The 13,181-nt window shown below is 36.9% G+C and overlaps 1 protein-coding gene across 1 annotated transcript; it reads left to right on the top strand.

Moving 5' to 3' along the window:
- Nucleotides 1-6,231: 6,231 nt before the first annotated feature.
- Nucleotides 6,232-12,813, top strand: pik3ip1 (phosphoinositide-3-kinase interacting protein 1). The gene is made up of 6 exons (XM_042723660.1): nucleotides 6,232-6,484; nucleotides 6,784-6,882; nucleotides 7,328-7,444; nucleotides 9,147-9,341; nucleotides 9,429-9,507; nucleotides 11,444-12,813. The coding sequence occupies exons 1-6, from the start codon at nucleotides 6,409-6,411 to the stop codon at nucleotides 11,658-11,660; spliced, it is 783 nt and encodes a 260-aa protein (XP_042579594.1). The 5' UTR covers nucleotides 6,232-6,408; the 3' UTR covers nucleotides 11,661-12,813.
- Nucleotides 12,814-13,181: the final 368 nt, after the last annotated feature.

Genomic DNA, 13,181 nt, shown 5'->3' with positions numbered 1-13,181 from the left:
ATGGCTTTTGCGGCAACAGTAGAGTTGCCCTATGATAACAGCAGGGGAATAGTGTCTGCTTTATGCCAAATTAGAGGCTGTCCTCCCAGGTTAAGTGTCCATTTTTTGCCCTCAGCACGGGGCTAGTTTGTGATTCATGGTTGGAATATGTACTCAGTTGCGGTGCAATGCTCCTGCGTGTCACAGGACACAGTGTTAGGGACGCAGCTGGGTATCCTAGTAGCCATCAGTGGAGCAGATGGTCTGAGTTTACAGGAGACGCAGAAAATGATTCGCACTCCTCTATGAATGCTGCAATTTTGTTACAAATGACATATTGATTATTTTAGAGTCTAGAGGACATTCAGGTGGATTTCATGGGTGGATGTAATTTCAAAATGTATAAAATATGAAAAAATAAATAAATAATGGCACTCAGGAGTGATCAAAAATAGCATTTTATATAAATTTTAGAAATATTTAAAACATTGGTTTAGTATTATGAGAAAAGCATTTGGAGAAAATAAAAAAAAAAACAAGAGCTCATAACTTCCAAATGGGCTATATCTGTTTCTCTATTAATTCAAACAATTTTAAAAGAGAGTTGTTTAATGTGAGACATCTGTTTGTGCAAATTAAATATGTCTTAAGTGTCAATTTTTCGAAATTGAGATCTATACATCATCTGAAAGCTGAATAAATAAGCGTTCCATTGATGTATGGTTTATTATGACGTGACAATATTTGGGAGAGATACAACTGTTTAAAATTCTGCAATCTGAGGGTGCAAAAAAATCTAAATACTGAGAAAATTGCCTTTGAAATTGTTCAAATGAATTCTTAGCAATGCATATTACTAATCAAAAATTACCTTTTGATATATTTACGGTAGGAAATTTACAAAATATCTTCATGGAACATGATCTTTACTTAATATCCTAATGATTTTTGGCATAAAAGAAAAATCGATAATTTTAACCCATACAGTGTATTTTTGGCTATTGCTAAAAATATACCCCAGCAAATTAAGACTTGATGGAATCTTAGAGCTCTTAGACCCTCCATAGACCGCAACACAACTGCAAGGTTTTGTGGTCCAGGGTCACATACTGTATATGGAAATCAGGTTACTCTACAGAAATGGCTAACTGCTACCTTACCGAGAACATTAAGAGTAATGTTGTGGGAGCTGTGTTTATAGACCTAAAAAATGTGAACCACAAGATACTCTTGAATAAATTCACCACCTTCAACTTCTCTGAACATGCTATCGGCTGGTTTGCATCATATCTGGAGCATAGAGAGCAACGTGATAAAATAAACACAGAACTCTCAACACCAACAATGGGTATCCCACAGGGCTCCATTTTGGGGCCTCTGCTCTTTAGTTTATATATAAACGATTTACCTACGTGCTGTCAGTCAGCAAACTGTCAAATGTATGCTGACGATAGGGTAATTTATGCATTAGCTAGGACATCAAATGCAGTTGCAGAGACCCTGACCAAAATTTTTGAACATAGACTTTATAGTGCACGATCCAAACTTCAATTTTTATAATTCATGAATGAAAACATTTTGTACACATAATATTAATGCAATGTCTGATTTTAAAATGGGTGAATTTTGAGTTTTAAGTTTTCAGTTGATATATAATTTCTGATGATTTCTAAAATGTGATAGAGGAAAAAGGTAACAAAGAAGACTTTTTTTTAACAAAGGTCAGAACTCCTGTTATGATGTAGATTGTTTTAAGGGTGCACTCTTGTCATAAATTAATCTATTATTGTTCCTACATAATTTTTAACAAACAACATTGGTAAAATATCTATTTTGGAGTCTTAGACCTTTCCAACGATATATAGTTTGTCATGATTAGATTAGATTTAATTGTAATAAAGTGAAGTAAACGTAGGCGTCCCGTATACGGGACAGGTTAAAGATAATCCTTTAACGCTCAACGTCAAAAAGACTGTATCTATTTGCTTCTCTATTAGAGGGAAAGCTAAATGCACAAAATCAAAATAGATCAAGAAGCCATAGAAGAAGTTGAGGAATTTAAATTTTTAGGTATTATTCTGAATTCACAGCTCAAATTCAGTAAACACATTAACAAACTCTGCAAGACTATCCGGATAAACTTGAACTGTTTTAGAATGATAAGGTCTCATATACCTGTCAAGGCAGCTTTACTGTTTTTTCATGCCATGATACTCTCTCACTTATCTTATTGTGTTACTGTATGGGGCCAAGCCTCCCAGACAACAGTCAAACCCCTCATATCATTATACAAACAGGCATTGAAAATAATGGATCAGAAACCAACTTTGTGGCACCACTGTTTGATTGTACAGAAATACAAGCTTTTAGATTTTGATAGTTTTATTACGTTCTCTTTTCTTAAACTGACTTTTAAATGCACAAATAATCTAGCTCCAGCCGTACTCTGTCCTCGTGTGACAAAAACAAGCACAAGGAGAGTGGCCACTAGGAGAGCAGTGGGTGGCAACTGCATAGCAGAGGGGCGCAAAACCACTTTCAGCCAGTCATGTTTTTCAGTGATAGGGACCCATTTTTGGAATGATTTACCAACTGAAATAAAAACACAAACCGAACTGAAAACATTTAATAGTACTGTACTGGATCCCTGGTTGTTTGCACATGGCTGCCAAGGATCACCCCACGGGGTGGGGTCTGGAGTATGGGAGATAATCTTGTAGCGGCCCAGGCCCTCACTATTGGGGTGGGTATGGGTGAGCGGGTGCGAACGGCTGGGTGCTTGGGGCTTGTTTTGTTACGTGATGTGCTGTATTGTGTAAGATGGTCACAACTCTGTGAAATGCTGATGTTAGTATATAATGTATTTGCTGCATGATTGTGTAACTCACACTATGTAGTTCTTTTAAAAACCATATATTTGGATTATCTTTTAGAAAGGTCTGACCAGGGACTGGGGTTGCAAATTAGCCTATTGGCTTAAAACCTTTTATGCAACACATCTACACATATTGTTATGGCTCGGACTATGAAACTATGTATGTAATAATGTGCGCTGCATTGTCCCTGACAAATAGACTAATAAATTAAATTAAATTTAAGGAATCTTTGGACATTATACTACTTGTGGTAATGGTATAGTATTGTTTGTCCTTTGTTATATCTTGAATTAAATAGGATGTTTTTATCATGTGTATTCACTATATTGTTTAAGACTATGCATGTGTATTGTATTCTAAAAGCTTTCAGTATGTGTTCACTTTTTTTTCCAAATAACACTTTTTAAACAAACCAGTCAAACAGCATTTCATAACCGGTAGAATATGTGGAACAAACAGGAGTAACAGCTGGGTGTCAAAAACAGCAACGACATAATGAACGAACTTTAAAACAAAGAAACGCTGTAGATTTGATTGCCTGAGCTCTCTCCCACTCATCTGCCTGTGTGCACAACTCACAAGAAATGCTGCCAACTCAACTGGGGTTGGAAACTTTGTGTAATTTCTTGGAAAATTAAAGTGGGTCAGTTAACCTGGCAGCAGTATCATGGGAAGGAAGCAGGCAATTTAGTCTCATTAAAGCTGATTGCTTGCTTCCATGCTCTAACATGTCATAAAAATCATCATTTCCAAAATGTCATAAAATTCATACCTATCAGATACATCAAGAGATGGCACCTAGGGATTAATGGTGAAGTTTTAAAAGAAAAATGTGACCCTGTGCTGACCTGTGCAAAACAGATTTACAATAGTTATGTGCAGTACTTAACAAAGCCAATGCACTTTAAACAAAGGGGAATGTCAGTTTAGAGCTTTCCAGAATGCACCACTGAGAAACCGACAAAAATAGCATGACTATGAACAAACCAGAGAGGACAGCTGTTTCAGAGCTGAACAGCTTACACCAATTGTGTCACATCACTAATCAACCCTGCGTTTTCTTCCTTTTAATAGTGTCTCCTCAGGGGACCCTCTGTTTCCTTGTAAATAATAAAGGCGCTCATTGTTCCTTGATCTCCTAATGAAGTTCTGCTCGGTCAGATTTGCTTAACAAGAATGGATGACGGGAGTGAATCGATAGTGCTGTGATGATGAATTTGTGTGCAGGGTTTGGCCCGTTTCATTCCTTGCAAACCCATATTGCATGGAAGCCCATTCAGTCACATAGCTTTCATCAGAAAAGATGCTAATAATATGAATTTTCTTTAAATTGTTATTTGCCAAGCCAAGGAATTGTGTCTCATAAAGAGGTCAGGTTGTGTCATCTGAAAACAAAATCAAAACAGATAATAATTTTCATAGATGGCATAATGAAAAATTAGAAAATTAGAAATAATATAACTAATAATCATCATGATAATTGTATAATAATAATACAGCTCGATACATTCTAATGAACGAATTCTGGTATGTAAAATGTATAATAATTTTTAACATAATTATGTAATAACATTCAGTTTATTTTTATTAACAAAGTAGCATTTTTAAGATAGATAGATAGATTACGCTGATTACGTTCATGCGCGCTTTCTCCCCAACGTAAACAACGCTGATTACGTTCTTGGGTACTCTTCAAAATGGCAGAAGACGTAACTCAGGGGAGAAGAATTGTTGAATAAAGTCATCATTTTTGTTCTCGTAGCTTCGTAGCTTCGCAAAAATGAAGTTGAGTCACTTATGTCACATGGACTGTTTTACTGAAGTCCTTGCTATGTTTCTGTGTCTGGGAACATTGCAGTTGCGTTGCTGTCTATGGAGGGTCTGAGAGCTCTCAGATTCCATCAGAAATAACTTAATTTGTGTTCTGAAGATGAACAAAGGGTCTTACTGGTTTGGAACGACATGAGGCTGAGTAATTAATGATAGAATTTTCCTTTTGGGGTGAACTAACACTTTAATAGCTATGATGCTGTTTTTTAAAATCAAATCTTTGCATAGCTATGACAGGAAACACTGGAATCTAACAATGCCTTGTTAGGCTAGCAACTTAAAAAATAAAGCATATACATAAACCCAAAAAGGAAATAAAACAGAAAAAGCATGTGTCCTCTTCTGTGTCCTAAACTCCGGAAACATTGGTGTCTCATATTAAAGGCAGTCAATGCAGTTTGGTAAAGAAATCAATCATATCTGTATGTGTGTGAAAATATGCATAGGCCTATGCAACCAACTTTGTATTCGCAGTTTACAGTTACATTTATTTTGTAATTAAATAACGTAATTCGGTTACAGGTAAGTTAGTTGCTCCCCAACACTGGTTATGTCAAATTAAAACATTTGTGTGTGTTTATCAAAATATTTTATATACATAGTGACTATTATTATTATTAATATTAACCCATGTGACCGGTGGGATAAGGTGAGTACTGAATGAACATATTTCCACAGTCATAAAAATGGTTATATATCTTAGCCCAGCTATTTTAAACTGTTTGATCACATTCTAGGGATACTATTATGCATACAAAAAAACTTATGCAACATTGATAGGAACATTGAGATAAAAAAAAAAAAAAAATTAAACTATCACTGCATTTCAAAATTGTTACTTTTTTGTGAAATATCAAATTTTTATATTAATGCTTTGAGTATAAAAACATCATTATTGTAATTTTTTTTTGTAACATTTGAATTTTTAGTTTAGTAAATTTATTTTGTCAATGCAACATTTTATTGTCATTTTCACTAGCAACTGCAATTGGATTTATATTGTATACCTAAATCCACTGTTATCCCACCGGTCGCTATTGTGACCATCAACATGTTTACTCATTCTATGACCACACTCAACAAAACTAAATTCATGTGAATGCATATATTAATACTAGACACCCTAAAGATCATGTGTACCAAAAATCTTTGTCATTTCTTTATGATGACATACTTTACTAGCCTCTTCTCAAGGTGCAAACAGGAAATAAGCTGCTCTGGTCATGTTACAATTTGCACTAATCATGTGAAACTGCACATATTTAATTGAGACACTTTATTTTTTCCATATTTGCAGGAAGTGCACTAAAACATCAGTCAGTAAGGTTTTCAGAGCTTTATAAATGGAAACCTTTTTTACGGTCACTATTGTGACCGGTGGGATTAAACGGGTTAATGGTATTATTCAAATAAAAATAATCAGTCGTCTGCTGGAACATTCCGGTGTCCTGGCGGACATTTTATTCTACCAAAATCGCATGTTCCACACATGATTACGAGAGAAACGGCTGTGTTTAGGACCTGAAGGACGCGGCGTCACTGCAGGGATCCTCTGCTCTCAGGCTGTTTACCAGCTCACAGCTCAAAACAAGAGCACGACTGAGGTGTGTTTGGAGAGCAGTGTGGCTCGACTTACCACAGGCTTTTCCATTTAAACAGATCGTTTCGTTTCGTAATATATATAAAAAATCATCATTCTTCTTCTTGTTGAAAACATCACGGAATGAAAATGTTTCAACTGCTGTACTTTGTGTTTCTGCTGAGCTCTGGTTTGGTGGACTGTTGGTCTGTTGTTGAAGGTAAGATCCCTTTTGTGTGTTGGGATAACTTTCTAAAAAATAATAATACATTTGTAGGATGTAGTTCAAGTGATTGAGTTTATGAGGGTTTGTTTTCATGCTTTTGCATTTTACATCAGTGTTTGTACATGATTCTTTCATATCTGTTCATAACAAACAAAGCACGTTTATACTGGAAAAGTATTGACTATTGTTTTAGTGTAGTAAATGTTTAGTCATTATAATGTAACCACTTTATTCTAAATTAATGGAACGGAAACCAATTTTCCAAATCACATGAAGGTGATTATTTCCCTCAGAGTGTATTACATCTAATGGAGAGCACTATAGGGGAATTCAACAGAAGACATCCACAGGGAATATCTGCCTCAACTGGAAGAGTCTGAACTCACAGACAGGTGAAGTATGGTTCTACTTTTCATGATGGTTTTGTACACATTTATTATAAAATTTGAAATCAAGCTCTTTCAAAACAGCACCCCAAAACAATGTAAGCATATTTGAGGAAATTAAGCTAGGATACACACAATCAAGCATATTTACAGATTGTATCCTTTAATAAGAGAGTGCAGTTTCCAAACTGTCAATGTTGCTGATTATAGATTTTTGTAAATTATGGTTATGGGCATGCTGCCTAGATTATATTAAGAGCCCAACTCAAAAAGCTGAGCACTCACTCTTCCATAATCCAGATGAGGGGACGTCCATGTGGGACACACTCACTACAATTCAAAAACACATGCTCACACAAACAAAACATAACACATATATATTGGTTCGAAACTGTTAGGTATCCATTAAATCAAATTTTAAAGGTTCATCATTTTGTTTTCTTCTCGCCAGATGTTGGAGATCACAATTTCTGCCGCAACCCAGATGCTTCAGAGAAGCCCTGGTGCTATGTCTCCGGGTCCGATGGAGCGACCAGAAAAGAAGCATGTGATATTAGGACATGCCAAGGTAGCCATGTTCACTCTTTTATATATATATATATATATATATATATATATATATATATATATATATATATATATATAAATGGTTGCAGCTTATAGGCATATAAATGTTAATTTTCCAAATTCTTCACATTAAACCTTTGTAATAAAATGAATATCACCGAGCACTTTTGGGGGAAGAAAAGAGATGAACACTCCAGCATGAAATGGGATTTTGATATATGAAAGTGATTTATTTAACTCGTGTCTTTCTCAGGCATTTCACAACTGGGTCTTACTAACGTGTTACTCTGTTTCCAGCATCTCATTCGTTTAGCTGCACACTGTTTCTTCCAAGAACATGGAGGAAGCTAATTTAAAAATATTTACGTAAAGCAGAAATGTGCAGTTTTTTTGCACATTGCAGAAATGTGCAATGTGCAATCTACTTTTTTTGTGGGAAAAAGCAAATAGCTTTAAGAAAACATCCTCTAGGGAGTGAAAAAGGTCGGCACCAAATATTTCAGTTTCCTCAGAGCCTACTCTAAAAACTGGAACTGAACCAAACTTTACTTTTGCCATTAATAATTTTTATTTACTTTTATTTGGTTTATTAACAACAAAAACAATACAGCAGAATGTATCCTACTTAAAAAAAAAAAATCTACTTGATCAGTTTTAATTCAACCTGATGCAGTTTCCTCAAAACTATCTTTTGACTCAACACACTGCAAGGACAGATAAAGTTGAACAACAACACGAGTCTAGACTCATCAGCCTTGAGGTTTCTTCAGTTGGGACAGACAAAGGAACAAACAGGAAACTTGTTCTGCGGCTGTTCAAGAGAAGGTGTAGGCCCCGCCCTCTGGGATTATGATTGGCCGTGAGAAAGATGCGCACCACGGCAACAGCTTCTGATTGGCTAGCTGAGCTGTGAACTAATGTTCTTTAACTCTGCTGGAGTGTGTAAACAGCTTTTTCAGAGTAGAGGGTGGTTGAAAAATTTAAAAGGCCTGGACCCCAGCAAGAGAAGTAAATGTTAATGTTCTCAGCTGTGAATTCTTTCTATGGGGCCTCTGAAATATATCAGGTCCACCTCATTAGGTCAAAATAGCCAAACTTTATCTCATTTATCTAGTATTCGCCTAGTGTGTCTAGTAAAAGCTAAAGCTTTTTTAGGAAAAGCATAACAGTACACTATTATTTCTGGGTTTTGCGAATTGCGTTCTGACTCATTTCAGAATGTAATGAGCAATTATAATGTCTGTTTCTTTTCACATACTTGGGTGGAGCATGTTTTCAGACCAAAAAATCGATTTTTTTTTTTTTAGCTGTTTGAAGTCAGCATGAGTTAAAATTCACCCCATCAATTTTCTAAATGCATGTTAGTTATTTGAATGATTCATCCATGAAAATGTTTCATTTTTTATTTTTTAAATCTTAATTTTTAAACTTCACAGACTTCTGGTGATGTATGCCTTACTTTTCCAGTCATTTAATCCACTTACATATCACCCCTTTCTTATAATCTGCAAGCTCACATTCTGATCTGCCTCCATCCAATCAACAACCGCAAGAAAACAATTGTCCGTTCAGAGCACTCACTCCCAGACCACAGCAAAACTGCTTAGTATAAATTATTTGTTAATTGATGGGAGTGCAAAGCTGGTTCACATTAGCACACAGATTGAGAGAAAAAAAAACAATCATATCCTGTCACCCCACAGACCAAAACTCCACAGAAGCCACTGCTTCAGAAGAGTCGGTCCCCACTCAGGGACTCACCCCAAGGATGGTGGAGACCTTCGAAAACACTGACTCCTTCCCCTCGCAGGTGGAGGGTGCGGCGGTGCAGCCCGTGAAGGGAGTCCGACAGCAGGTCAGGAGTGGACCCAAGAAGAAGAAAGACCTTGGGACTCTCGGTAAGTGTTGAGTTGTCTAAAACACCAAACCACATCCAAGAACCGAGAAGTTCATGGGTATATTGGTTGTCTTTGCTACCTTGGCAGGTTATGTTCTGGCCGTCTTCATGATGGCCATTATCATCCTACTTGGAGGTGGCATCACAATAGGATACTTCTACAAACGGTCAGTACAACCTGCAACACAATGTCCCATTACAGTGTGCACATAAGAATGGATATCAATAGAAAAGCACAACAGACAAAATCCAGGCACTTCAGTTCTTCAGATTGAGGAGACTTGTGGAGACGCTGGTTTTGATCTACTCCGAGTCGCGTGAACAGAGTTAAAGGATGTCGCGGGCTTTAGCTGGAAACACATAGCAGGTTCATATAACACTGCCATTTTAATGCCATTAGACACATGAGAGAGAGATGGTGAGTGGGTGCAGATATTGGAGGCATCTTGGCTGTCTATATTTAGGAGGTTGTTTTGACATTTCGAAGTGGGTGTTGAGTTTGGGGAGGACCAGAAGGAATCTGAAAGCTGATATCAATAGAGGTATCAATTGTTTTGTACATTTACAATCACTCAGATTAGTTGCCATTTCTGGTGATATGACAATATGTTTTATGTGATAATAGATGACAGTAAAAATCTTGTAAAGAGTTTAGAGGGGCACTCAGTAGCCTTGGGCAGCATGTACTCCTGTGTCAGCTGATAATGTGTGCATGTCATCGTTTATCTAGCGATTAATTGGCTCAGTATTAATAAGCAGGGGCAGGATGTTGGGCTGAGAGGAGGGTTAACCTATAATACTAGGACAATGTCACCCACAGGAAGCATGTTATGATGTTATAGCACATGGATCGCAAACTTTTCAACCAAATACTTTAGTCCTTGCAAGAGCAGTAGTGCTCGGTTCAGTTGTGATAAAGCAGGGCTCACTGCAGACACACAGGCAGGAAAGTGCTGGGTAAGTGTAGGAGGATTGCATAACAAGTATGCCATGCACAGTCTGAATGTCTAGGGATGGAGTGAAAGGAAGGATAAGACAGGGGTATGTTTAGTAATATGAGATTTCTCCAGCATTCAACTCCCATTTTCAAGAAACGGTAAAGGATAGTGATCGAGATCAGTTTCTTGCTTGGCAGCGAGTGACGAATTAGAGCTGGGTCCTCTCCACCTAAGCATTTATATCTCAACGCTAAAAATAGACAATACTGGAGACAAATCACTCCTTCTGTCTGTAGTGCGTCACTGTTAAATATTACAGTCTAGCTTGAATGGATATATTAGAAATGGAAATAATATTCAGAATATTCAGAGGAAATGAAGTGGAAACATGTTCTTTTTGATTATGTAATTCAGAGTGGTTCTTCGAGTCTGTGTTTCCGAGACAGAAAGAATGAATTTGGAAAACTCTCTTTGGAACAGTTAATTGGGGACGTTGGACTTTGGTTGAGTTTAACAAACTAGGTCTTTATGGTTAAAGTACTATCATCTTTCATCTAAGATCATGAAAACATAACACATAATTTCCATTCATTTCCACAGGGGTCAGGCACAAAGGATTTGATGTGAGAATGCATAAAATTATAGTGTAACAGTTCACTTTTTGTTTTTCAGGTCACAAACTTAAGAATCATTACACTTTTAGTCAAGCTTTTGATTAAATACGATTTTAATTATTTCGATGGTCAAAAGCCTGTCTAGTACCAAGTCACTTTATTTTCTTCATCCAATTCAAAATATTAAGTTACTAAAGTCATACAGTGTACATTTTGAAAATATGCATATATTTATTTACGAAAATCCAGACAAACATGATAAACTTCGTTATTTGTGATTCTAAGAAACATTTGAAAATCACAAAGTTTATGAAACTTTTCACTCAAATTTGTAATGCTGAAGAATTTGTAATGAAAAAAATATTTTAAATGTAAAAAAATAAAAATAAAAGAGATTTACAATTTGACAATGTTAAAAAGAAAAAAAGAAAAATTTCACTTGTGGTGTCTGACTTTTATACCCCATTCTATTCATTCAGTTGATGTGTGACAAAAACATGACTAAACCTGGCAGTGTTTGAAGTGAAACGGTTTTGTTTTTTGTCCCGTAGGGGTCGTGACCTCAAGAAACAGCACGAGCAGCGGGTTTACGAGCGTGAGATGCATCGCATCACTCTTCCTCTCTCAGCCTTTGCCAACCCCACCTGCGAGCTGGTGGATGAGAACACCATCGTCATCACAGCTCAACCCAACAACCAGACCCCCACTCAGGAGCCCGTCGAGGGGGCCGACCCGCTTATGGGGACAGCAGGGACCCCTGGAGCCTGATGGAGGAACAGGATGAGCGCCTGGAAAGGCGTCTTTGTTAAGACATGTCTATGCAGTATTGCAGAATCTCAGAGGACTAAACCCCATGTCCACCTTCCCTCTGCCTGTCGTCTCTTTTCTCTTTACCTTGCCTTTACAGCACGGTTTCACAGTAAAGGTAGGGCATATGCCTTGAGAGAGTGGTGGAAAGCATTTTTTGTCCCAGACAGTGTCCTTATTTTCTCAACAAAGTTGTTGGGGAAAGTAGGACATGTGGGGATACACTGGAAGAAGGTGAAATGGTGGGTTTGTATTAATATGCATGTCAGGGATTCCCGTGGAGAAAAATTGCAAGTACGTTTTGTGAGCATCATCACAGGGCATGAACTTTCCCTGCTTGTTAAACTCCAACGAGACGGCGACTGTCCAGTTAACTGCGCCGTGTCCTCTGGATCAGATCATCAGATGTTCTGGGGTTTTGAAAGAGAAGACAATCCACTCTTATCTTCTTTCCTGCCTTTTCTGTTGTTTTTGTTCCTAACGCAGTTGTGGTGGAGAGTTGAGACTGAAATTGTACATGTGTATCTGAATTTGTTGCTCTACAGCTGGGCTGTTTATTCTTTAGGGAGATTTGGTTAGCAACTAGAGCTAATTGAGTTAATTGCCTTTGATAGCTCTTCCCCAGAAATCCATATTCATTAGGCAGATCATGTGGCCTGGGATGCTAGCGCTAAGCTAGGTGAAGGTTTTGACTAAATGAAGAGGAAATCTTTCCAGAGATCTTGCCTTAGTAAATTACATTTGAATGTATTGTTGCTCCTGTGGCCACAGTCTGATGAAGAGCAAGTGAGCGCTGTCATGACTTCAGCAAACCAGTCAGAGTGGGTCTCTGGGTACATTTACTATATCCGTGTTCATTTGTTCCTGAACATACAGATGGTCTGAAATAGGACATAGTTTGAAGCTTGAACCTGAAACTGAGAGTGTGTTCAAGATGATGTATTAAAATAATGTGCTATGGTTTTATTTTACAGAGATGGGATTTTTTTTTGATGAATGCATTTGTTTTCCCAGGGTTGATTGTACAACTGCTTAAGGTTCTGGAAGATCTTGCATTTTTAGTTTGAGAAGTTTTTTTTACTGCTATGAAATAAAATCAGTTTGAAGGAAATTATATCGTTGTCCTTTTTTGACATGTTCTTGCAGTATTTTCCTCCATGTATCACTTAGTAGCTATGTTTACTTACCTGCACATTGTGGGAGTAAAGGGGCAAAAAAGTTCAGATAGAAGAATTGCATACAGTGTAGTAAACGCTGACCCCTGCCTATTTGTTTTTAGTAGTATATAAGTACATAATAATCATTAAAAAATTTGGAGTCACTATGATTTCTAGTTTTGAGAGAATGTTCACCAAGGCTACATTCGTTTAGTCAAAAATTAGTTTAAAAAAAATTTAAATTGTGAAATATTACAAATTTAAAATAACTGCTTTAATTTTAGTATATATATTTTCAAATTAAATTTTACCTGTATGACAAAGC

Source organism: Cyprinus carpio, chromosome B5, assembly GCF_018340385.1.
Source record: "Cyprinus carpio isolate SPL01 chromosome B5, ASM1834038v1, whole genome shotgun sequence".
Classification (NCBI taxonomy): domain Eukaryota; kingdom Metazoa; phylum Chordata; class Actinopteri; order Cypriniformes; family Cyprinidae; genus Cyprinus; species Cyprinus carpio.
The sequence above is the reverse complement of the archived record's forward strand: the minus strand, read 5'-3'. Positions and strand labels throughout refer to the sequence as shown.